Source organism: Mirounga angustirostris, unplaced genomic scaffold, assembly GCF_029215605.1.
Source record: "Mirounga angustirostris isolate CCGP_5_RB_7025 unplaced genomic scaffold, mMirAng1.0.hap1 SCAF_13, whole genome shotgun sequence".
In the NCBI taxonomy this organism is placed as follows: Eukaryota; Metazoa; Chordata; class Mammalia; order Carnivora; family Phocidae; genus Mirounga; species Mirounga angustirostris.
The window spans coordinates 27777718-27805589 of record NW_026991721.1 but is presented as its reverse complement, the minus strand read 5'-3'; the positions used below and the strand labels follow the sequence as shown (position 1 = coordinate 27805589).

The 27872-nt window shown below is 35.7% G+C and overlaps 1 protein-coding gene across 1 annotated transcript in view; it reads right to left on the bottom strand.

The window, feature by feature from the left end:
* LOC123857271 (doublecortin domain-containing protein 1-like) overlaps nt 1–27822 on the bottom strand; it is a 34215-nt gene extending 6393 nt beyond the window's left edge. The window contains exons 1-6 of the mRNA XM_045893980.2: nt 27788–27822; nt 26833–26958; nt 24762–24867; nt 17512–17646; nt 13724–13842; nt 6979–7039 (exon numbers count right to left, since the gene is read on the bottom strand). Of these exons, the coding sequence (XP_045749936.2) occupies nt 6979–7039; nt 13724–13842; nt 17512–17646; nt 24762–24867; nt 26833–26958; nt 27788–27822 (582 nt within the window). The remainder of the gene's footprint in view (nt 1–6978; nt 7040–13723; nt 13843–17511; nt 17647–24761; nt 24868–26832; nt 26959–27787) is intronic.
* Between the last annotated feature and the right edge of the window lie 50 nt (nt 27823–27872).

Below are 27872 nucleotides of genomic sequence, written 5' to 3'. Positions count from 1 at the left end.
AATGAATTAACATATAGTGTATTATTAATTTCAGAGGTAGAGTTCAGTGATTAATCAGTCTTATATAATACCCAGTGCTCATTACATTATGTGCCCTCCTTAATGTCTATCACCCCATCCCTCTACCCCTCTCCCCTCTAGCAACCCTCAGTTTGTTTCCTATGATTCAGAGTCTCTTATGATTTGTCTCCCTCTGATTTCATCCTGTTTTATTTTTCCCTCCCTTCCCCTATGATCCTCTGTTTTGTTTCTTAAATTCCACGTATGAGTGAGAACATATGATAATTGTCTTTCTCTAATTGACTTATTTCACTTAGTAAAATACCCTTTAGTTCCATCCATGTTGTTGGAAATGGCAATATTTCATTTTTTGATGGCTGAGTAGTATTCCATTGTGTGTGTGTGTGTGTGTGTTTTCCACATCTTCTTTATGTTTTCATCTGTTGATGGACATCTGGGCTCTTTCTATAGTTTGGCTATTGTGGACATTGCTAATATAAACATTGGGGTGCAGGTGCCCCTTTGGGTCACTACAGTTGTACCTTTGGGGTAAATACCTAGTAGTGCAATTGCTGGGTTGTAGGTTCACTCTATTTTCAACTTTTTGAGGAAACTCCATACTGTTTTCCAGAGTGGCTGCACCAGCTTGCATTCCCACCAACAGTGTAGGAGGGTCCCCCTTTCTCTGCATCCTCGCCAACCTCTGTCATTTCCTGACTTAGTAATTTTAGCCATTCTGACCGGTGTGAGGTGGTATCTCACTGAAGTTTGGATTTGGATTTCCCTGATGCCTAGGGATGTTGAGCATTTTTTTTCATGTGTCTGTTGCCATTTGTATGTCTTCTTTGCAGAAATGTCTGTTCATGTCTTCTGCCCACTTCCTTGATTGGATTATTTGTTCTTTGGGTGTTGAGTTTGATATGTTCTTTATAGATTTTGAATACTAGTCCTTTATCTGATAAGACATTTGCAAATATCTTCTTCCATTCTGTCTGTTGTCTTTTGGTTTTGTCGACTGTTTCCTTTGCTATGCAAAAGTTTTTTTCTTTTTTCTTTTTTAAGATTTTATTTATTTATTTGACAGAGAGAGACACAGTGAGAGAGGGAACACAAGCAGGGGGAGTGGGAGAGGGAGAAGCAGGCTTCCCGTGGAGCAGGGAGCCCGATGGATGTGGGGCTCGATCACAGGACCTGGGATCATGACCTGAGCCAAAGCCAGATGCTTAACGACTGAGCCACCCAGGCGCCCCAAAAGCTTTTTTTCTTGATGAAGTCCCAATAGTTCATTTTTGCCTTTGTTTCCCTTGCCTTTGGCCATGTGTCTAGCAAGAAGTTGCTGCGGCCAAGGTTGCAGAAGTTGCTGCCTGAGTTCTCCTCTAGGATTTTGATGGATTACTGTCTCACATTTAGGTCTTTCATCCATTTTGAGTCTATTTTTGTGTATGGTGTAAAAAAATGATCCAGTTTCATTCTTCAGCATGTGGCTGTCCAATATTCCCAACACCACTTGTTGAAGAGACTGTCTTTTTTCCATTGGACATTCTTTCCTGCTTTGTCGAAGATTAGTTGACCACAGAGTTGAGGGTTGATTTCTGGGTTTTCTGCTCTGTTCCATTGATCTATGTATTTGTTTCTGTGCCAGTACCATACTGTCTTGATGATTACAGCTCTGTAACATAGCTTAAAGTCTAGAATTGTGATGCCACCAGCTTTGGTTTTCTTTTTTGACATTCCTTTGGCTATTCGGGGTCTTTTCTGGTTCCATACCAATTTTAGGATTATTTGTTCCAGCTCTGTGAAAAAAGTTGATGGTAATTTGATAGGGATTTCATTGAATGTATAGATTGTTCTAGGTAGCGTAGACATTTTAACAGTATTTGTTCTTCCAATACATAAGCATGGAACGTTTTTCCATTTCCTTGTCTTCCTTGATTTTTTTTTAAGATTTTATTTATTTATTTATTTGAGAGAGAGAGAGCAGGAATGGAGGTGGGGAGGGCAGAAGGAGAAGCAGACTCCCCACTGAGCAGGGAGCCTGATGTGGGACTCTATCCAGGACCCTGGGATCATGACCTGAGCTGAATGCAGAAGCCTAACCAACTAAGCCACCCAGGTACCCTAACGTTTAAATCTTTAATTTAGTTGGAACTAGTGGATTGCATAAAAGAAGTAATCTAACTTTGTCTTTTTACAAATGAATAGAGAAATGGTTAACTTTAAAAACAAGCCAAATAAAAGAAAACTTATCCAAGTAAAAACAATATAACAAAATGCAATATTATATTTAAATTTGTTCATTATTGTTATCATTAATAGCTACAAATTATCAATTAGCTAGAATCAATATTCCAGAATCTATTGATAGGCCAGAATCTGTGTTAAATAACCAAAATGTTAGTATTAATATCCCCCTTTTGCAGACAAATAATGTGACTCTTGCAAAAGGCTAAATGATTTGTATAATGCCACACAACTAATAAGTGGTGGAACCAAGATTAGTTATTAATATCCTAAAGTAATTCTGTCTTCTTTTTTTAATAAATGAAATGAGCTCCATTTATGATCCAGCCTCAAATAATTATTGAATTATTCTCCATTTTAGCCTTAACTAGATGGATATAATTTTGGATGTGACTAAATTTAGGTCTAGTCAAAATTTCTAAACCTCTAAAAGAATAAAATTCCTCATTAATAGTTTTGCTCTGTGAATTGTAATAAAAAAAGAACAGCAATTGTGTTTGGGAATGGAATATTAAAATTTTTAGAATCAAAATCCTTTTAAAAATTATTGTGTTTGAAACACAAAAGTATGAATTATTTGCTAGCTACTATTGGGAATGTACTATTGGGAATAATTAGGAAATTATAAATTGCAAGAAACGGAGGTAAAAAAAAGAGTAAAAGTGGATGTTTAGGACCTGAATTTGGGGAGAGAAAAGAAAATACACTTACACCTTGGTCCCGCTCTTCTGTGTCTGTTGGTGGGAAGGACAATACTTATATAGGACAGAATTATGTTCTTGGGTCCTACGAGTCAGCTCTGTTTAGGTATATCTCAGAAGGAAGTCTTTGTATGCAGGTACAGGCCAAAGAGCTAGAAGAATATTTTAGCCCAGTCTCAAAATTCTACTTTTTATGGGATGCCTGGGTAGCTCAGTCAGTTAAGCATCTGACTCTTGATTTTGGCTCAGATCATGGTCTCAGAGTCATGAGATTGAGCCCCATGTCGAGCTCCACACTGAGTATAGAGCCTGCTTAAGATTCTCTCTCTCCTCTCTGCCCTTCCCCCTGCTCTCGCTCTCTCTGTCCCTCTCTCTCTCTAAAAAGAGAAATTCTACTTTTTATTTTTACCAAACGTATAAGTAGTCTTGGTCTTTCTGTGACTTCCTCTCCACTAACCTAGAGCTTCTGGCTCAGGAATGTAGTAGAGTCAGAAACAGGACAAGGGGAAAGCTAGGGTGAACCTCAGAATGAAGTTGTATAAAGGTTATTTTTTAAAATGTTTTGACATTTGATGCCTATGTCAAATTCCCAGCTTAGGAGCAGAGCTGAAAGTGTACAGTCCAGGCTGAGTTAGTGAGTAGGTTGTAATTTTAGCCAGTGTGCCAACAAATAACTACTCAAGGAAATGCTATTATGTTAATTTTAAAATTTAAATTGTATCAAAATCTCTAAATTTCTAAAACGATGCAGGTCATGAAATAACGGCCCAACAGTATCATTCTAGAGCACTAGAGAAATAAAGCCATTATTTTTATCAGCCAGGGTCCAATCAGGAGATATAAACCACACAGTAATTTGAATAGGAAGTTTAGTATAAACAATTAGTAACAGAGGATTTGTGTCAGGAAATTGGCAAGTAAGCGTTAAAGAGAACACTGAAGAATATGTGACTGCAGGCATGTGGAGCAGCCAGTACTGCGAGGTCTGAGAGGGAAGGCTCACAGAAGAGGCCTGACCCAAGGCTGAGGTCCAAACCACATCAAAAAGGGCACGGCCATAGCTCACTGCATGTTGAAGAAGTCCCTGAGGCAGATCACACACAGGCTTTACCATGAATCTGCCTTTGGAGAACCAGGAGAAGCTGTCCACAGGGAGGTGTCTAGCTGGTGACACTCCACTATAAAGCCACCCACGAGCAACATGCTCCAGGAAGCCATTCAGATGAGGGTGCCCCACTGGCAATCCTCTGCCATGGAGCTGCCTGAGGCAGGTGCCTGGTAAAAATTGAAGATCTGGAGCTGAGAGGGAATACATTGATAACTATCATGCTCTGTGGTATAGGTTGAATTGTGTCCCCCCCAGAAGTCCACTGAAGTCCTAACCCTTGGTACCTGGGAATGTGACCTTATTTGGAAATAAGTTCTCTGCAGATGTAATCAATTTAATATTAGGTCCCTAGGGTGGGCCCTAATCCAATATGACTGGTGTCCTTAGAAGAGAAAAATTTGGACACAGACACATGCATGGAGGAGAACGGCATATGAAGATTCAGGCACAGAGGGAGATGGCCATGTGAAGATGGAGGCAGAGATTGGAGTTATGCTGCCATGGTCGAGAATGTCTGGGATTGCCAGAAGATGGAAGGGGCCAGGAAGAATCTTCCCCAGGAGGATTCAGATGGCACACAGCACTGCTAGCACCTTGATTTCAGACTTCTGGCCTCCACAACTGGAAAGAATAAATTTCTGTTGTTTAAGCCACCCAGTTTATGGTACTTTGTTACAGCAGCCTGAAAAAATTAATACATATGTATATCCAGTTTCATTCATCTGAGTAATTCAGCATTTCCAAAATCATAATGGTGGGATCCTGAGGCAAACACTAACAGATACCATGTGGGTTAATCTAATTTTTGCCTTTCTTAGTTATTGATGATTGATTAACATTCCATTTAGATTTGGAGTCATAGAACTGGGGGAAAATCTTGAGAACTCAAGGCCAGTATCCTCATTTTACTGAAGCAAATTTTTATGTACATATAATACACATACATAAGAGTACATAAATTGGTGGCGCCTGGGTGGCTCAGTCGTTAAGCGTCTGCCTTTGGCTCAGGTCATGATCCCAGGGTCCTGGGATCGAACCCCGCATCGGGCTTCCTGCTCTGCAGGAGGCCTGCTTCTCCCTCTCCCACTCCCCCTGCTTGTGTTCTCTCTCTCGCTGTGTATCTCACTCTGTCAAATAAATAAAATCTTAAAAAAAAAAAGAGGACATAAATCATAAGTATACAATTCAATCCATTTTCACATAGTGAATACCTGTTTAATTAACCACCCAGGTCAGGAAAGGGAACATAGCAACACAGCTGAAGCACTTCTCACAGCCCCTTTCAGTCACTAACTTCCTTCAACTATAGCCACTCTCCTGACTTCTAACACAACGGATTTGTTGTTTTTGCGTGGTATTAAAGTTTAAATAACTGTAATCATGAAGTGTATATTCTCCTACATCTGGTTTCTTTGTAAACCATTATATTTGTGATATTCAAATACATTGTTATGGGTAATTATAGTTTGTTTATTGGCATTGCTATCCTCCAGAGTCAGAAAACTAAGGCCCATGATCCAAATCTAACTGACCACCTGTTTCCGTAAATAAAATTTTATTAAAACACAGCCATACCATTTATTTACATATTATCTATGGCTGTTTTCAAGCTACAAAGGCAGAGTTGAGAAATTGGGACATGAATTGCATGGCTCACAGAGTGCCGAATCTTTAGTACATGGTCCTTTACAGAAATTTTCCAACTCTGCTATATAGTATTCCATCCTGTATATAGATAGATAGATAGATAGATAGATAGATAGATAGATAGATAGATAGATAGATAGACATCACAATTTATTTATCCATTTATTCTACTGCTAATAAGCATTTCTATAATCTCCATGCTGAGACTACTACAATTAGTGCTGCTATTAACATTTTAGTAAATATCTTTACCTGAAGATAAGTAATTAATTCTCTTTAGCATTAAACTAGTAGGGGAATTGCTGGGTTGTATAGACATGTTCAACTTTAGTAGCTATTGCCAGTTTTCCAAAGTGCCAATCTCCTCATTTTAATGACTAAGAAAACTTATGTAGGTATCTTTTTGATATTTACTGCAGCATTACTCACAATAGCCAAGATATGGAAACGACCTAAGTGCCAACTGATGAATGGATAAAGAAGATGTGATATATACAATGGAATATTCATCAGCCATGATAGAGAAGGAAATCCTGCCATTTGCTATGACATGGATGGACCTTGAGGGCATTACGCTAAGTGAGATTAGTCAGACAAAAGACAAACACTGCATGATATCACTTATATGTGGAATCTAAAAGAGCTGAACTCATAGAAACAGAAAAAGGTATGGAGGTTACCAGAGGCTAGAGGATGAGGGAATAGAGATATTGTTTACTGGTGTAAATTCACAACTATTAGATCAGTAAGTCCTAGAGATCTAATGCATAGCATAGTGATTATAGTCAATGATAATGTATTACATACTTGAAAGTTTTTAAGAGAGTTAAATCTTAATCTCCACAAAAAAAGACATGATAATTATGTGATGTGATAGAGGTGTTAGTGAATGCTATGATAATATCATATTGCAATATATAAAGTAACAAATCAACATGTTGTATGTCTTCAATTTATACAATGTTATATATTAATTATACTCAATAAAAATAATAAATTTAATTTAATTTAAAATTAATAGAAAAAAAAAGGTGCCCTGAAATGTTAGGTCATATCATAATGATGAATTGGAAAGAATTATTTTTGGTCTTGGAAAACTTGTATTTTAAAGTCAAACAAAACCTCACAGGAAAGTACTGAGTTAAGTTAAATTCTAAACTTCTGGGCACAGGGAAACATTGTGCAGAAAAAGTATTTCTTGCTCTCAACAATAAGAATATTTATAAGAATCTGGGAATGGAAAAATCTAGGAATAAAAGTTGTGGCTTACAAAGTCCTTACCTTAGAATAAATGCAGCTGTCAGTTCCAAACACCCACTTCTGAGAATTATCTCCTTTATGTCTGTAATGAAAATGTAATTTAGAGACTGACAACTTTTCACCACACTGAAACATTTTATAGGTTTCAAATGAAAGGATCATTTTCCATATCCCGGCAGGAGAAGGACTGCCCAGGTTCTCCCAAGGATTCTACCATTCTACCATCATCGCTGCTACCTCAGCAACTGAAGCCTTCCTTCCCTAAGACAATCAATTTCCTTTGTACCCAAAGTGGTGGTGGTGTGTGTGTATTACCCATGGCAACACTGGTTAGGAGTTTTAGAGAATAAATGGAATCAATAAAAATATTATAGAAATTTCTATCCCCCCAAAAGATCCTCTTTCTATGAGACAGAAAGAGGCTTAATTAAGCATAAGGATTAAGAGGATAGGATGGAAAAAGATACTATGGAAAATTAGGAACCACAGGCACCTGTTTCTGAAATGACCAGAAAATTTTATTAAGGAATATCAGATTTTTTAAACAACCCTGAGTAAAAAAAAAGAAAAACTAGAATATGATTAACTTAATCATGCCTAAATTAACTAATCATGTATTCATTAATATTTAGAAACCTTACAAAGATAGGACAAATGAATTAAATTAAGTGTAATGGGATGTTAAACAAGACTTTTCCTACTGCCTCTGAGTTTTGACAGAAACTTCAATGGTTGGGAATAAGAGGTGTCAGGTAATGCTCTATTCTAAAGCAAGGCGCTTTATGATCTGGGTAGAACATGTCAAGGCAGCAGTCCAAAACTGGCTGAGTGTGCATTAGCCTTTTACCCACATCCAATTTATATTAGAAAATGTGAAGAATTCTTGGGCATGTTGAGATAGATGCTTGATAATACTGTAGGTTTCCAAGCCCCTATCCTCAGAATTTTGATCCTGAAGGTCTGGACCCCCCCAAATCTATATTAACAGGTATTGCAAGTGATTCCAATCATAAGAACTCTAGGGAATTTGGATGTTTGTGGTCTATGGATCAGACTTTTAAAAACATTGAACTACAGTGATGAGAGCACTGGGAGAAGGAAAGACCACATACTTATTATGAAAGGAGAATTGGTTTGGTGATTGAATAAATGGGGTGGGAATTAGAGACAGAAGGCAAGGATAAGTCCCAAATGTCAAATTTGGGTAAAGAAGAAAAGAACATGACACTATGAAAAGAAAGTGAAGTTAGAATGGAGAAGAGGAAGCAGGGATGTGAGAAAACATGAATACTTAGATGAACTTTTTTTATGAAACATCTTTCAAGGTCTAACTGATCCCTAAGCTAAGAATCTCGTTATCAGGCTTTAGACAAATATAATTGTTGTTCTATTTCAGCACTGGGTAGGATGGGAGAAGTATTAGGGGAATTAGTCCTTCTGGAGACCTTTTTATGTTGTAATTAATAAAAGAAAAGAGAAGCTTTAAAAAATTTTTTGACTTAGGGTCCTGAACTAAAATGTATTTTAATAATGATAGTCATTATCCAAAACAATGACACATAGACTGAGAATTTGAAGGGAACTGAGATGAATAAAGTAAGATACAGAGAGATGAAGTGAGCTGGTCAAAAATCACAGAGCTAGATAATATTAAATAGATACTAGAACCCAGCGCATCTGAATTTCAGCTTGACATCTTCTCAATTAGATTGGAAAAGTACAACACAAATTACTTTGTGTTATTTGAAGATTAAAAATGGAATCAACAGTTTAGGCTCACTGATTAGAATTTGAGGCATAATCTTAGTGACTTAAAACACTTTGGTATGAACATACATATTTTTATACAATTGTGTTCATATAATCACTAAGTATTCTCATACTATACAAATTCTCCTGAGGTACTAAAAAAACTCATGTTTCAACAACTAAATGAAGAAATAATAAAAACAACATTATTGCTGGTCTTTAAGGTTGTCAATCCTAAGCTTATAACTACACTCTTTTTAAAAATAATAATAGAGTGACTGCTGTAATGCTTTGATGGAGATGTGCTGGGTTTTGATAAAACTTAGATCATTTTAATGCAGAACAGCTATAACTCAGTACAACATTATTGCTTATAGGCAATTCCTCCTGTTGCATAAATTATTGTGAGCATATTTCTTCAAGATAAATAAAGTGGAAATGATAATTTTTCAAAGTGTAAGACATCTGCAATTGGTAATTAATATACTGATGCTAACTGTCAAAAGCTGTAAAATCCAGAATTTTGTCTTTTAATTGAATTATAGTGTTGACTTGAGGATGAATGTAATTATAAAAACATAAACTACATCAATTTCAGTTTTGATTTTCTGAATTTGTTGCATCTTTTCCCCAAATGATAATAAAATAGGAGAGATGTTCACCAGATTGTCAACAGTGTGAGGGCAGAGACCACATGTGTCCTAAGAGCTGATCCCAGGGCCCAGCATATGATAGGAGATTAAAGATATCTTTGCATAAATAGATATGTGAATAAAATGTCAAAATGTTATCACCCTAAAAATTAATAAGGCCATTATGAAAAATGTTTTGAATTTAACATACAGTGGTTTAGGGGATCTTCTTAGTGGGTAGCTAAAGAACATAAACTATATTTTGGTTAAGAAAATAAATACTTCTGAAAGAAATATAAATTTCCTAGCATTTCTCAAATTTTACCACAGCTCAAATTCTGTTCAGGAATTGCCTAGGAAATTTTGCAAACATGTAGTTTCAAATCATATTTAAGCCTTGTGAGCTTGCTAGTAATTTCCCTATCAGGAGTTTCTCTAAGTATATATCTATAAATGTTGCCTTTAAATTTTATTACCAAAGCTATAAAAAACAAGTCTCTCATGTGGCATCTACACTAAGTGGGATGAGAAGATATAATTCTAATATATAATAACTTCTTTAAAAAATAAAATTCCTACAAACACAAGTGCATCTGTTTATTTTTCAAGACATTTTATGTGTAAAGAAATCAAACTTAGATCCAATATGTAATGATGCTCATATGGGACTGAATTAGAAAATACCATAAAAGTTCCTCTTTTTGGTAAACAAGTAGCAAGCTAAAAAGATTTTTTATAGATAAACAAAAACAAAATTTAAAAATAGCAATAACAATATCAATAATGAGAGAAGGAGAGGAAAATGAAGAAGCAGTATTCCATCCAAGAAACAAAGTTAAATATCATGACATGTGATGGACTAAATTCTGGTCCTGGATCTGACATTAACTAGATCAGATATATGATCTTTCTAGAACATTTAGTCTCTAGTGGACTTGGAATTTTTTATAAAGATAATGATATTATCATTATCACAACCACCACCATCACCACTGTTACTACTTCTACTTGTAAAGAAGGGTTTAGAATAGATGCTCTTTAGAATCCTTCCTTCTCTGAAAGCATAGGACTTCCCAAGACTAGTCACATACTCTCCTTTTACATGTGAGGAGAGAACTATCTGCCCTGGGAAGTTTGCTCATTGAGTATGCATATGTATTTTACTATTTCTATTGGGAATCTATAAAATGTATGTATACACACACACACATACACACACAGACACATACATTTTTCTTTGAAATATACCATTTAACAGAGAGTAGAGGCAAGAAGGCAGCCCATAACCACAGTCCAGTTAGGGGAAATTTCATAGGTTAAAGCTCATTATTTCCCAGTTGACTATAAGGAGGACCACTGTCATCATGCTTCACGGTTACAAATCTATTTTCCCAGACAGCTTCAGATAGCTCTGGCATCTTCCAATGCTGCACGGACCAAAAGTAGGATCCATAGAGAACAGAGGAGAGGGATTTCCCCTCCATGATTCTTAACACAGTAGGAGTAGAGATAAGAAATTTGATCCATCAGTCCAACTGTGAAGTTACACATAGACAATTTTCTATTTGATGTTGATATTTTTAATAGTGTTATCTATATGTTTGAATATTACTTAAACTCCCAATGCATGGCAAACGGTCCTTTCTACAATGGTGCAGTCTGTCATTCCGCTTTATTCTAACTCTTAGCCTCCTAAACTTCAAGACTTGACTAAAGAGATGATTTTCAATCTCTCTGATTACCTGGTGATGGGCTGTCCGTTATCCTGTCTATCTGTCTTTTTGTCTCTGCACCTAGCACTACACAGCTACACTTGCTGGTTGTAGTTAGTGGTGTCCTTAGAGCAGTGTTTGTTTAACCTACTCTAGATTAATGTTGGCCGGTTATCACTATTTCCAGCAAGACCTAAGTGGGGAGAAAAAAAAGGAGATGCAAAACACCATAACTGAAAGATTAACACTGAAATAAGGAAGACAGTAAAGATGATCAGACAGGTAATAGAAATGAATGAAGAAGTCTAGAGCTAGAGAGAGGGCTATTATTGGGAACAGTGGAGAATATAGCAAACCGGAGGATATATGTTTATCTGAATCTGTTCCTGCCTCACTGGTAAAATCAGATGGTGAGAGTCCAGTACCGCCCATTCTTCTGATTTTTTGCAAGAAAAGATAGAAATATGTATTTTTTGTGTAAAATCTCCCTATATCTATAGGCTCACAACCAATTAAAAATATTATAATAATGTACAGGCCGAACAAAATCCATGGGCCCCAAGTTTGTAGTCTCCATAATCTAATCTCTGTGTGTGGATGAATGGGGATGTGTATGTGCTGCCCTGATTGTGAATTTACCACTAAAAGCCAAATCCTACATATCCACATTCTTTAAAAATGAAGCAAAATCAAGATTAATTGGTAGCCTTGTTAAAGGACTTTGATGCAACTGGTTTGTCTTTAAGATGTCCAAAATATCTTTTAGAAAGAAGCATCTTTCTAAAGGTTCTGTAAGGTTTATAATTTTTAGAATTTTCTATGATTTTCAGATCACTTGGTAATGATATCATTGGTTTGCCTTTCATCCACTCATAGCCCGATGCACATCACAGAAAAAAATATTAAATACACAAATATGTACAAGCACTTGCTCTATTGAATAAGAATAAGATGAGTGACACCAAATGAGACATAACCAAACTAATGAGGCATGATATGTTTACAATATTCTCTGTAAGTTGTCAGGTTGCTACTTTAAGTGCTAGTTCTATTATTTTTTGTATTTAAAAGACTATGTCTTGATTCATAGCTTTTGTTAAGATCATATTATACTACTTAGGAGAAAAGGAAAAAATTTTGTCTCTAGAAGTTGCATGAGGATATTTATGTTATTTATAATAAAATATGGTTGCACTTATAAAAAAAATAAGACAAAGAGGCACTTAAGAAACTCTTAGAAAAGATAAATATACTTGAAAAGTACCAGAGATGAGGTAAACTCTAAAAATCTTGGTCCCTACTGCTTTCTAAAAAACAAAATGTAGCTTCACAGTTAGTGAGAACTCCTAGTTTTCCAAATTTTCTACTATTTGCTTCCACCTTGCAATAGATTTTATTTCTCAGATAAAAATCAAGTTGCATTAATATAAAGGCAAATAATCTTAATTTGCATAAGGATCCTCCCTTTCCCCCCACCCACCCATCGTACCTCTCTCCTCTCCCTCTCTCTTCTTCCCATCTTTCCTGAATTTAAACAAAATCTTTCTTGTAAATGGAGATTTTTTCAAGTTAAACTTACTACAGTTTTTTTTTTTTAATTATCATCTCTTTTCTAGCCCAAGCTCTGTTCTCTCTAGGCAGCCAGGACATCAAGTTATTGGTTTCAGTCCCACTCGGTTCCATGACAATCCTGGCCAGAGTAGGAAGCAAACCTCAGTGGGCTAAGGCCAGATCAGCACTAATTTCAGGATCCAGTAAGTCCAGGGACAGCCCTGGGCATGAAGAGTGTGTTCATCAAACTATGTCTAACCTTTCCAGACACTTGCCATTTTGACTGTCTAGACCACTGGTTAGCACTTCCACTGAGAGTGCCCTTCCCCCACCACTTCCCTCCAAAATAAGCACTCAGTCATTCCTTACCCGTTGTGATTTTTTTGTTTGTTCCCCTAGTTTGTCTTTTTGTACTTTTTAAAAACAGCTTTTTGGAGAAACAACTGACATACAATACTGTAAAATATTGCACAACTGACAGGCACATATTTAAAGTGTAAAATTTGACAAGTTTTGAAACATGTATATACCTGTTAAAACATCACAACAATCAAGATAGTGAACATACCCATATCCATCTCTCCCCAAAAAAGTTTCCTTGTGTCTCTTTGTAATCTTGCTCTCCTATCCCCCCCATCCTCCTATCTCCAGGCAAACACTAATCTGCTTTCTAGATTAGTTACCAAGTAGGCAAAAACAAATAGGAAGGAGACTTTTGATGCCCTACACTTCAGCAATTTTTTGTCTCCTTAGTTTTTCTTTCCCAGTTCAGCATTTCATATTCAGAAGATTTAGAAAAGGTTAAGAATACACACAGAATATTAAATAATTAAATTAACAATCAAAATGCATATAAAGATATGAGTTCCAATAATTATAGAGTAAAGCAGCAGCTTGTCTACAACATAGGTACATGTTGAATGCCAACATTTCACTTTTAAAAATACCTAAGAAATACTACCAAACTGACCTACATTTTCAAGCTTATTTGAGATTAGAAAATTAATATTGATATTATGAACACAAATTTAAACACCTAATGAATATTCCATCTAAGCTGACTGCTCAGAAATCTTGAAATTAACATTTACTATTTTGAGCTAAATAGCTCATAAGCATTACCTTTTCTGTAGGATTAATTTATATCCTTCTAGTGATGTTCCCTCAGCAGCCTTGACTCTGATTGGATGACCAATAGCTAGGCAGCCCTGTGTTATCGCCCGGCTCAGGATCATTCCAGTCTTCCAATGAATAGAGAGGGGGGAGAAAGGTCTAAATAAGTTAAAAGAACCAGAAAATTCAACAATGTGTCACAAATAGTGAGGTCATTATGCCTGGATAACCCCAGATATTAACAGTTGCTGAAAGTGAAACACTACCCACAACTTAGCAGTCAGTGAGCCCTGCTCAGAATCAGTGATCTTCTGTCCAACAAGGGTGGCATTTTACAGTTCAGCGCAAAATAAAACAGACCTTGATATCTTCATTTGTCCTTTTTTTCTGTGCATATTTCACAGTGCAGTGATTTGGGGTCCGTCATGTGTCACTTGTTATAGTTATAACTACAGAGCTTACTTGAAACATGTATGCACAGGGAAAAAAAAGTGCAGTGGACTGAAACAATTGAAACAAATCCTTAACCTTCATACCAATTTAAAGTTTTACTCTGGGTCTAAATACCATGGGTTAAACATTTTAAGGTGGTCTGTGAACTGCTTTTGTTTTAAATGTTAGGATACTCTGATAAGGAAATTGATTGGGAATATTGTGTAAATGGCCAATTAACAATTTTCTTACTTAGGGAATCAACAACATATTTTAAATAAGTGACAACCACTGAAGAGGTTATTTACACACACTGAAGATTTATGGCATGCAAAATTGCCTATCCTAACAGGTAAAAATATTTATTTTGAAAAAAGGGAGAGAGCATTCAATCTAAAAAGATTTTCAAAATTGTCTTCTTTTTAATGGGAGAAGATATTTGCAAATGACATATCAGATAAAGGGCTAGTATCCAAAATCTATAAAGAACTTATTAAACTCAACACCCAAAGAACAAATGATCCAATCAAGAAATGGGCAGAAGACATGAACAGACATTTTTCCAAAGAAGACATCCAAATGGCCAACAGACACATGAAAAAGTGCTCAACATCACTTGGCATCAGGGAAATCCAAATCAAAACTTCAGTGAGATACCACCTCACACCAACCAGAATGAATAAATTAACAAGTCAGGAAATGACAGAGATTGGCGAGGATGCAGAGAAATGGGGACCCTCCTACACTGTTGGTGGGAATGCAAGCTGGTGAAGCCACTCTGGAAAACAGTATGGAGGTTCCTCAAAAAGTTGAAAATAGAGCTACCATACAATCCAGCAATTGCACTACTAGGTATTTACCCCAAAGATACAAATGTACGGATCCGAACGGGTATGTGCACCCTAATGTTTATAGCAGCAATGTCCACAATAGCCAAAGTATGGAAAGAGCCAAGATGTCCATCAACAGATGAATGGATAAAGAAGATGTGGTGTATATATATACAATGGAATATTATGCAGCCATCAAAAAATGAAATCTTGCCATTTGCAACATGGATGGAACTAGAGGATATTATGCTAAGCGAAATAAGTCAATCAGAGAAAGACAAGTATCATATGATCTCACTGATACGAGGAATTCTTAATCTCAGGAAACAAACTGAGGGTTGTTGGAGTGGTGGGGGGTGGGAGGGATGGGGTGGCTGGATGATGGACATTGGGGAGGGTATGTGCTATGGTGAGCACTGCGAATTGTGTAAGACTGTTGAATGACAGACCTGTACCTCTGAAACAAATAATACATTATATGTTAAAAAAAAGAAGAAGATAGTAGAAAGGGAAAAATGAAGGGGGAAAAATTGGAGGGGGAGACGAACCATGAGAGACTATGGACTCTGAGAAACAAACTGAGAGTTTTGGGGGGGGGGATGGGTTAGCCTGGTGGTGGGTATTAAGGAGGGCATGTATTGAATGGAGCACTGGGTGTTATATACAAACAATGAATCATGGAACACTACATCAAAAACTAATGATGTAATGTCTGATGACTAACATAACATAATAAAATAAAATTTAAAAAAATTGTCTTCTTTTTAGCATGTAACTTTTATTCCTCATGCTTTTGCTGTGTGCTAAAGAAATATACGATAACTTAGGAAAAGTTTTTTTTTTTTTAATTTTGGTTCTAATAAGTAGTGGATGGAATCCTCATTTGAACATGCTTGTCTATATAGGAAGAAAATTGCTTGGGGTGAGGATAAAAGAACATTTATTAAGCACTTTCTGTATACGAGATACTACGCTTGAACTTCACACATGCTTTCTTATTAGTCACCACAGCAACTGTGCAAGATAGGTATGGCTAACTTCATTTTAGAGAGGAGGAAACACTGGTTTAGTGCAGCTAAGTAAATTTCTCAAGGTCACACAAGGCATTTTAATTCCTATGCATCTAACTCCAAAACCCATCTTCTTTTCAGTAAGCATTTCAGTTATTTTTGAGGAAATCTTAGAAGTACAGGTTTTTTGCTATCATGGAATTCTAGAAACAGATACCATAGAACTACAGAATATGAGATCTAGAAAAGAACTTTCCATATCAACTGGTCCAACAAGACTAAAGCCCAGATACGGAGTGTGACTTACCTGAGGTTACACAAGCGTTCAGTGGCAATGGTAACGCTAAATATTTCGATTATGCTCAGACATTGGCCAAATAGAGAGCAACGTTTTATATTACAGTGAAAAGCTGTAAGTTTCGAAGTCAGATAGACCAAGAATCTTTCCTCCGCTACGTACCAGCCTCAGTTTTTTTCAGCTGTATAATGTATAAGATTAAATGAGATAATAAATATGTAGAAGATGCCTAACATATAACAGATGTTTAACAAAATGGCAAATATTGTTATTAAGCCTGAAACAAAATATGACTTAAAAAGGGTTTGTAGTTCATAGAGTCTCCAAGTTGGAAGTAGATTGAAGAAATATCTAAACTCATTCTGCCTTAATATATGAAATGAATATTTCTCGGTGCCTTTGTATCTTAATTACTCTATGTTTGTTTTTAGCTCTCAGAGAATCAAAAAATAACAGTTAAGGACAATCCCAAATTTCATTTGAGAAAATAGTTGCAACACCCCCACCCCAACAAAGTAGCAGCAAACTTGCCTGAGTGACTCTGCACCCACAGAAGTGCTAAGAAGAGGCAAAAATAATCTATAGTGAGGGGGCAAAGGAAGACAAAAGAAGGATAGATACAAGCTACACCATCTCTTTCCAGACATAAATATTTGGTGGCAATTACAAAACAAATTTCAATAGTAAAAGGGAAGGGGAGGGCAATTACGTGTTCTCAATTTAAATCAGATCCACTAGTATAGTAGTAAAGTTAAAAAATTAAATAGTGTCAATACATGGGTATAAAATGTGTTAGTCATTGTTCACATTTTATACTCAGGGATTTCTCTTAAAACTGTCCTCACGAAGACCGGACACTGTCATATGGTGCGCACCCACCAGGCTCAATGAGGCTCAGCACTGAAGACTAAGGAGTGGAAGCAAATGACATTCAGACAAATTTCATGAAAATAGTGAGTGTGTGGACTGTTTGGAAGTTCTGTGCTGGGTTTAAATACTGAGTATTAACTAACCAGCACATGTGAAAATGAATTGAATGCTCCCATGGGGATCTACAGAAGCCCTCTGCACTAGACAAACCCGGACCAGAGAAGAGCATGCCTGACAGCCAACACTCGCTCATGCCTCCATCTGCAGGCTTGTACTCATGAGGACACCAGGAGCTGGCGCTGCACTGTGAGCAGGGAGCATGGGCAGTCCTCCGGGACAGCGGACACTGCTGTGTACCTTCGTGATCAGCCACACACTGGCCGCAGGCCACAGGATCGACGGCGCAGTCTGACTTCCATTGCTTACTTCCCCTCTTGAGGAGCTCCACTTTCTGATGGAAACAGAGGCATGAAGGACAATATTTGGATCCACCTATACCATGAGAAGAAGTATGCATTTTTAAACTTACAGTCTGAAAACCCACCCTCTTCAACACACTTACCCAAAACAGGTTATCCTAGAACATTATATTTCTGATTGAAAAGGTTTCTTTTGAAGTAGTAGTCCTCAGTCCCATTTCATTCAATTCAGTTAATATTTGTTGAGCATCAGCTCTGATACGCAAGGTCCTAGACTGTGTGGTATGGGATATTATAAAATATTTTTCCTGCCTGGGGTGCTTGGGTGGCTTAGTCGGTTAAGCATCTGCCTTTGGCTCGGGTCATGATCCCGGGGTCCTGGGATAGAGTCCCACATCAGGTTGTCTGCTCAGCAGGGAGTCTGCTTCTCCCTCTCCCTCTCCCTCTATGCTTTCTCCCCGCCTCTCAAATAAATAAATAAATAAATAATATCTTAAAAAATATATATTTTTTCCTGCCCTAGAGAAACTTGCAACAGAAGAGGCAATAATACACACACACACACACACACGGGCAGACACCATGGATTGTAGAATAGGGACATCAAAGGAGAGCAGTTAAGGGTCCCCACAATCTTCTAAGAATAAAGGGATATGAGTTGAGAATTTAGTGATAGTTGTGGGAATGGACAGGAGGGGACTAACTGGTAAGACACAGTATCTGTGCCTCCCATATTTGTTATCAGACTACACACATACATCAAAGATATTGTACACCTTCTAGCATTTCTCACTTAGCTGTGATTGTAAAAATAATAGGCATTCACATCACCTGTAGAAATTCTACTTCATATTTAATAAACTATTCCACTAACTTATATGATCACTTTTCCTGAGAAAATTTTTAAGTATCAATATTTACTTACATAGGATTATGGGAATATGTCAGTTTATACTTTAAACCCAATAAATGACATCATAACAATTTAAATTATTTTTAATACTAAAAAGTATATTCTAAATCTGTGCTAATACTAGATATTTGCTGAGTAGCCACTGATTCTTAAAAATACAAAAATTAAATGATAATTTAAAAGGCAATATTTACAAATGTGATCAGGCAATAACAAAAGGGCATCACTAGTATATTCGGTAATTATTCTACAATGGAAGATAGTTACTTCTCAAGAGAAGAAACTATCTTATGACTCCTGTATGTGAAAATAAAATTTCAAAAACAGAGCAACCCCACGACGGAAACAGATTTGACTTACAGTTTTTTGTGTATTCCCCAGTTAGCCAGTAGTGGCTGGATTCTGGAGGGGAATCCCCCACAGTTTCTGAACAATGATAAACTATATTCTACTAATCCACCCGCCACAGGACTCAGCATTTAAAGTAGCACTCTTACTCAACCTCCTAACTGCAAGTTGCCATCACACTCAAAACTCTCCTCTGTAACAGGGAAGAAGATTGTTTTGACTGGAATTAGTCAGACAGAAGAACCACACTGACAACTGCTTCTTTGTACAGCACCTGCTGCTAGGGCCTAAATTCTTGTTATCTCCACAACATGGTTTAATCTTTTAACAGTTGGCTTATTGGTGAAGAGCGAAGGGGTCCTTTGTGTCTGTCTTGGGTTGGCACCCAGTATTAACACCATGCTGTTCTTCGAGAGATATTTTGCTGGACAGTTCCCAAGTGACTCTACATAGACCAGACTCAGCCAGGCCCACCAACTCAGCTTCATTGCCTGTCATTAAAAGAAAAAATCTTGCCAAATCTGGGGTTCTGATACACTTAAAATTGACAATGGCCATTAAATTTCAATTCATGACTTCACCTTCTTTTCCCTTTTTAGTTTAATCAGATAGTTTAGCTTTAGACCAAACAGTTATGAAGGTGGGTAAGATAAAAACTGTGAAAATTACAATTCATAAAAGAAAAGTTCTTTGACAACCTGCAGCATGGTCTGCCATGCATGTGTGTATGCACACACAGGTATGTGTATGATAGCATTTATGCTGAGACTATCCTCTAAATACATACCATCACATATATCATTAGGTCATTAGGAAAAAGGAAACCTCTTTTATTCTTTTGAATACATACATATATATATACATATATATGTATATATATATATGTATATATACAGGAGATAGATGATAGATAGATGGATAGATAGATAGATAGATAGATAGATAGATAGATAGATAGATAGATATGTATCCCTTTAAATGACAGTTATGATTTTGGTTGTCTGAATAAACTGTATTAATACAGAAGCTGCCAGTGATCAAAAAATGATGCATGCATACTCTGGGCCTCTTAGCACTTCTTGTTTAATTTTCTTTTTCCAAATCACTAATGAAAGCCGTCGCTATTCCTGTGCAAATTCAAAATAATGAGAGAACCACTTATGGTCTTTACTTACAGATCTGAGGAATAAAACACAAGACAATGAAATTTTTCTTGAAAGGAGAAGCTCACAGATCACACCCTTTATTCTAAACAAATCATTTACTTTATTTACTACATAGAAATTTTATAAGATTTTTCACTTCTGATAGTGAATTTAAGGTCAAGTTAAGAAATTTGATACACAAATTAAAATCACAACTATAAGGGGCACCTGGGTGGTTCAGATGGTTAATGGTCTGCTTTCAGCTCAGGTCATGATCTCCAGGTCCTCGGGTCAAGCCCCATGTACAGCTCCCTGCTCAGCAGGTAGTCTGCTTCTCCCTCTGACTCTCTCCCCTGCTCGTTCTCTCTCACTCACTCTCTCTCTCTCTAATGACTAATGAAATCTTTAAAAAAATAAAATTGCTACTATAATAAATATTATAAAATCTCTTTCCTCGTGTCCCTAATGTTCATTCTTATTGTTTTCATTCCCTAAATCTATAGCTAATCAATACACCCACCTCAAAGACCAAGAACTGGAAAAGTCTAAAGCAGAAAATACCAGTGAGTACATAATTATGCAACCAAACAAGGCAAAACATCTAAGACGTAAATATGCAGTCCTCAAATAGCTTCCAACTATTGGTCTAAAAATAAGGAAGGGACTCAGGATTTTATTTAAAGTTCTGTATCCTATTCTGGTGGTAACTGGTTCAAAATTAAAATCAAAATTTTATATTTTCCCTAGCATAAATTATTTGTAGAAAACATTATTTTTCAATGACTTGCCCTCCAAAGAAATAGGACAGTAAAAAATTGTTCATTTTTTTCCAGGCTCCTTTGTGATATATAGAATAATTTATTCTGTGAGTATCCATGACTGCCGACTTTACAAGTTGTAAGTTTATAACTCTAAACAAGTATGCCATAATTCTAAAGTCATCATTTGGTATTGTTCTCACCGTTTCTATACCAAAAGTTGTCACTAATATCCTGCTAAAGTCTGATTATACCAAAAGGCTAGGATCAAAATGTTTCCTTTCCATTTTGGCAGAATGTATTACCTGCTAAACACTGGAGTCCATTTTCCTGCTATTTTTTTCCCATAACCAGGCATTACTCAGACTATTCTTCTCATGAAATGTTTTTTTTCTTTTATATTAACTACTATGAAGTTTAAATCTCATCCAGTGCATGGAAATATTTAATTTTATTGCCCGTAAACTGAAGCAATCTAAAAATGTTGCCAGTTTAAGTAACAAGAAAGAACTATTGAAAGATGTATTTTCCAATTTGTCATTTTGTAGTAGATTCCAAATCTTTTTTTGAAATGGATAAAAGAGCCAACAGGTTGTAATTGTCAGGGTTATATCTATCTCCCACATTACTAATAGGGATTATATGTTCCAAATTTTTCTCTGTAGGAAAGGTTTTACTTGTCAATAAGAGATTTAAAAGAACAGTCAGGGGTTGGGCACTGATATCTCTATCTCAAGCCAATTTTAAAACGTATGCATCAAGAATATCGGCTTTTGCCTCCCTCTCTCTACCCCTGTTGTAATCCTCTTAGTGTCTTCTTTACCACAATGAGCATCAAGATTCTACAATAAAAGGCCCTATAGATATCTATCACCTCTGCTAGAATCTCTCTTGAAAAGTGCTCCATTTCAGGTTATTAAATTACTATTTCCAATGCACTGATCACCTCTCTGTATATAATTGGAGATGCTTTTCTGAAAGGATTGTAAAGGTTTCATAGCTAAGGGATGGCCATTTTTCTTTGAAAGCTTCTTTTTACTAGCCAGCTTATCAAATCATTGCTTTCTTATACTACTATTTTTGTTGGACTGAAATTTTGTTCAAAACCATTTTTTTCTAAAAATATAATAGTGTACAAACTTTATTTAAGTTGAGAGCTTTCTCATTTTCACTGAATCATTAAAACCAGTTAATAATGGTGAAATAACTGGATTGTTATTCTCTTATTTTTCAACCTTAGAAAATATAGTTATCTTTTAAAGTCCTACATTGGCATAAAATCAAAAAAGAAGCCTCCTTTGAATTCTTTTTCTCTGATAACTCTTTGATATCCTTTTTTTTGTTGTTGTTCTCAGTTTTGAGCTGGTTTCTATTGAATGAGTTAATTAACTAGTGAATTCAATTCTATCTAGCTAACTCTGAACATGTAGATATTACAGCAATGACAAGGATGATCAGGATGCCCTCTGGCCCTGAGCAATGTCGAATCCAGCAGGAAGGATTTAAAAAAAAGGACTCCTGAGTTGTCTTCCTAGTACAAACATCAAATCAGATCCTGCCTCTGCTTGAATATTTCCAATGGCTCCTTGTTTTCTACAGAACAACATCCAGAATCCCTAACATTGAGTTAAGATCCTTTATGATCTGATCCCAATATTCTCAGTGGAATCTACCGTTTTCCCTTTTCTTCCCCAATGTGACCTGAAATGTGTTCACTTGGAACACTGGTTGACTTTGAATTATGCAAAAAATGTTTAAGAGAAACGTCAAGTTCAATGTCATAAGGGACATAGAATGGATGCAATGAAGATATGAGTCCAGAAACATCATATCCAGTTTGGGGATGAAGGTTGGTAAAGGAAGCTTTCATGAAACAGGCACAAATCAGATAAAGCTAGAATGATGGGCAGAATTTCAGTGAGCATTTAATGAATGCTAGCCATATGCCAGATAGTGTTAGAATATGGCATAAAAGTGACGAAGAACGCTGGTGGGTGGTAACAAAGACAAAGAGGTTGAATTCCAGGCAAAGGGATCCACATGAGCATAATAACAGAAATCATGAAGTACTGTCAGAAAACAACAAATGAACAATCAGGCTTGGCTAACACATGAAGAACATATTAGAGAATATTGAGCCTTGAAAGATAGGTTGTAGCCAAATTTTAAAAAATCATTCATCAAGAATGTATTGTGCACCTGCCCTACATTCAAGATCTGTGCTGGAATTAAAAAATACAAAGATGAGTAAGACATAATGTCTGTGTCCAAAGAATTCTCAATTTAATGGAAGAGAAAGACCCAAAAACAAATGACTATACCAAAACACAAACTCTAAGAACATTTTCAAAGGATGAAAAGGAGGTTCAATAATATAAGGTTCATTCTTTCTGGAGGGTCTGAGACGGCTCCATGGAAGGAGAAGTTGAATAAAGCCTTAAAAGGCAAGGAATGGTAATGGAGGGGGGTATATCCTAGGCCAAGAACAACACACACCATGGTACAAGCGTATCAGGTGAAGAACATGTTATGCGGAAGTTTTTAGCTCTAACTGTAGTGTAGGGTACAAAGAAGATCAAGAAAAGAAGATTGGAAAGGAAAGTTGAGAGTAGGGGCATACTAGAGGAGAACAATGGAGATCAATGAAGGCCTGATGAAGATTTGGAATTTCAGTAGGTAACAGACAAGCTTACAAGTTTTTTTGAACAGGAAACAATGTCACAGCAAAAGCCTAAAAAGGAATGCCAACAGGATCAGAATTATGGGAAATAAATCTTAATGTGAGATGAATATAAAATATAAATATAAACATTAATTCTTAGCGTACCATTCAACTTGCATTTATTTTCTAAATTTGCTCAGAATATGACAGGGTTAAAAATACAGCTGACCCTGGAATAACACAGGTTGGAACTGCACAGGTCCACTTACATGTGGATTTTCTTTGATACAGTACAATGCTATAAATGTATTTTCTCTTTCTTATAATTTTCTCAATAACATTTTCTTTTCTCTAGCTTACTTTATTGCGATAACACCGTACATAATACATACAAATACAAAATAGGTGTTAATCAACTATTTATGCTATTGGTGAGGTTTCTGGTTAACAGTAGGCTATTAGCAGTTAAATTTGGGGGCAGTGAAAAGTTATACGTGGGAAAAAACTGTATGTGGATTTCCAACTGTGAGATATCAGTACCCCTAACTCCCTTGTTCGTGGGTCAACTATAATTTTTTACTTTATTATATTTTTATAATTATGTTATTTAGATTCACATGTGCCTTAAAATAACTAACATTTTCAGTATACATTTTGACATAATAAACTGAGCAGGCATGGAGAAATTACAAAAGAGCAGGTTGGGACAATGTGTCTTTTGCATTGTGTCTTGGAAATAAAGGGCCCAGATCATTTAACAGGAAGTCCTACTTTCTTTGGGCATCTCCATCTTTGTGGGTGCCTTTTGGTTTTGATTTCATGAGTTTAAACACTAAAGCTTAGGCCGCTGAAATAGACAACAACCCTGCCACTAAGGAAAAAAAATTATTCTTTCTTTGGAGACATGTTTAAAATTCTTCACTGGCATGATAAATTTCTAAGTGTAAATTAATAAACAAACTTTCTGGATTGGGTTGTAATGAGTTGGGTTTTCTAAAGAACTCCTATTCCTTAAATACATTGACCCATAGAGCAAATAGATCAAATGCTTATTTAACAGCTATCTTAAAGACTTTTTAAAACAACTCCAACTTATTAATACAGTAGATATAAAGAAAATATGCTAAGCAATAGCACTTAAATAACAGAATTCGAGTGAAAATTTTTTCTAGTAGGAATACTATATATTGGTTCTGTTTTAAAGTGCTTAATTAACAGGAAGTAAAGAATAATAGTTGTCCCAACATTTGTAAAATAACTTATACTTTTCAAAAACCTTCAAAAAATCCACTCAGTCACCAAGTATTGAATGACTGTCCAATATATAAAATATCTTCATTAAGTACAAGAAATAATTCTGACCTTGTTCTGTAGGAAATGGTTCTCCAAGTCCACCTTTTCAAATTGATCAGGTATCTGTTGACTGGTACCATTGAAATTAATTGGAAATCTCTCACAAACTTCCCAACTAAGAAAAGTAAAATATTTCATTATTTTTGTCAAAATAAAATAAAATGCATTTCATTATAACTCTCTTTAATCCACTAGTATAATAATTTATGTATCTCAACATTGACATATTAAGATATATCATATGGCATGTTATTCAACAAAAACTAGTTCTGGGACTACTGGTAATAGTATTTTTTTCAATACCCTGAGAGATATAAATTAGAGTATGATTATTAAGATTTCAAATAATGCACACTAGAGTATAGAAAGAATTTCAAATGGAATCCAAAAATTATATAAATTATCTTCAAATAAGTTTGTTTTCAGTAAGGGTAGTCTCATATTGTTATGCTTAGTGACCTAGATCTAACTTAAAACCACTCAATAAAACAGTCTTCATTGCACCCAGGGGAGGGAAATTAAGAAGGAATACATGAATTAAAAATTAAACTCCTAGCTAAAACTTGAAGGGAAAGGGTCTGGGCAAATTTAGCAGTTTGGGGAAAGATTGTGGCACATGAAATGAATCTTCTTATAAATGGATATGTCTATAAAAAAAAAAGTGCTGAGGAGGGGCCTGGGTGGTGCAGCCAGTTAAAACTTCTGCCTCTGGCTCAGGTCATGATCTCCCCATGATCTCTGGGATCAAACCTGGTGTTGGACTCCCTGCTCAGTGGGGTGTCTGCTTCTCCCTCTCCCTTTGCCCCTCTCCTCCCCATTCATGTGTGCTCTCTCTCAAATAAATAAAATCTTAAAAAAAAAAAAAAAAAGAATGCTAAGTTATTTTCTATCTATAAAGAACAAGACAAAACATTCAAATCTTGCCCGTATAGTAAAGGCAGTCATTGGGGGTAGAGTTGTTTAAACAACCAAGGAAGACCAAAGAATTCATCTTTGTAGACATGTTTAGCAATGTCTAGCTAGACTGAGTGACCTCATCAGACACCACCACTTCTGGTTCTCTGGTTTTTCCCTCTACATCTAGCCTTTTCACCTGTATATTAAGGAAAGCTATAATTTGTTAAATTACAAAATATTAAAGATAGATGGGACCTTATAGATAGTTCACCTATCACCAACATACTATCAGAAATACAATAGCCACTAAGTCACATATACCTATTTAAATTAAAATTAACGTAATTTAAACAAAATTAAAAATTCAGTTCCTCAGTCACATTAGTCATATTTTAAGTTCTCTATAGTCAAAACATATGCTTCCATCATCACAGAAAGTTCTATTAGAGAGTGCTAGATAGTGGTTAAGCCCTCAGTTCTTAAGAAAGGCAATCTGGGTTAGAACCCTGGCTCTGTCATATACTAGTTGTGTGACTGGGCAAATTATTCTGCCCCTCTGTGCCTCAGTTCTGGCTCTATAAAATGGAGTAATAATAAGACAATGTAATGATGGCATTAAGATCATTGTTTTGAGGATTAAATAAATCCTTACCCAATTCATTTAGAACTGTGGTCAACACTTAGTAAATACTGGGTTTTATTATTTACAGATAAGAAGCAGACACCCATCTGCTCATGGGCAATCATGAGCAGCAGAGATGGGTCTAGATGCTCAAATCTTCTGACTTCTTCTTCCCACCACTCCACCAATTCTCTAGCATATTGCTTTTGTTTTCAATTTATCATCATCAAAGGAGATGCTTACATATGAACATTCATACGAAAAACATATTTAATATTTTAATGATTCCACTCAAAACTCTTAATTTAGAAACATCCACTAAAAACAGTTTTTACATTTCAAATAAAATTGTTACATCTGCAAAGCAGAAACTAGAGTCTGCTCATTGCTTAATGTGTTTTTTTTTTAATTCAAGAAAAGTTACTGATAAGTCTTTTAGACACTAGCTCATTATATCATGAAATAAGTCAATAAAATAAATAATTGCTTTAGAACATCTTTTAGTGTTACAATCTGAATTGGGTAATTCAGATTACTTTAATCGAGCACATGTTAATTTACTTGTCACATCCAGGTAGCAGAACAGCATTAGGATCCAAGAAGGTTTTATGTGCAACTGTAATGCCACCTCTGTCAAATGCAGTCACCTGGTCAAAGGTGAGACTCAAAACAGGGGTAAGTGGAGATCTGAAAAATGAAAAAAACATCAAAGCTATATGCAAAATCATACAAGCACTGAAACTTGAGCACAAATAAACAATAAAACCTGTAATATCAGTGAGTAACAAAGTCCAGCAATAAGTGAATTTCTTATTATATAGCACTATTGTTGATATCTTGTACTGGCACCTGAAATGCACATTTTAGTTTATTTGGCTGATTTATAATGTCAAAGATAGTTGTAACACATGTAAATTTTTAAAATAATTTCAATAATAAAAGCAAAGTATTTAGTTGAGAAAAACAACCAATTGTCATCCATGCAATTTTCATTTTTAAATGTATAACTACAATGCAATACACCATTAATATTCTCTGGAGCTGATAATTAAATGAATTCTTAATATTTGGCTATAAATTACTTTTTTTTGAGCTCACTAAATGTTATGCTGATTTGACTTTTCATATTACATACTGTTAGGTACTTTGTTTTATATTTAATTATTTGAGAATTAAAATCAAATAGGAAACAGATCTTAAATAAAAATAATAGCAATTGGTACTATCTCAACTATGAGCCATTTTTTTTTTCTAAATTGGTGACAAAGCCTTGCTATTTAACTTCATAATTATAGGACTCAATCACATCACCTGTGTAGGATTGTCAAAAATTTTTAAACTGATTCTAATCATAAGAAAACATGCAGACAAATCCAGACTGTGGGACGTTCTATAAGAAAAGTGCCTGAACTCTTAAAAAAAATTCAATGTCATGAAAAGCAAAACAAAAGGTGAGAGAATATTCTAAATTAAAGAGAACTAAAGAAGATAACTAAATGCAATACATGAATCTTACTTGGATCCTACACTACAAAAAATTCTAAAGCACATTTTGGATAGTTTAAACATAGATTGTATATTAGATGATGCTACATTATTGT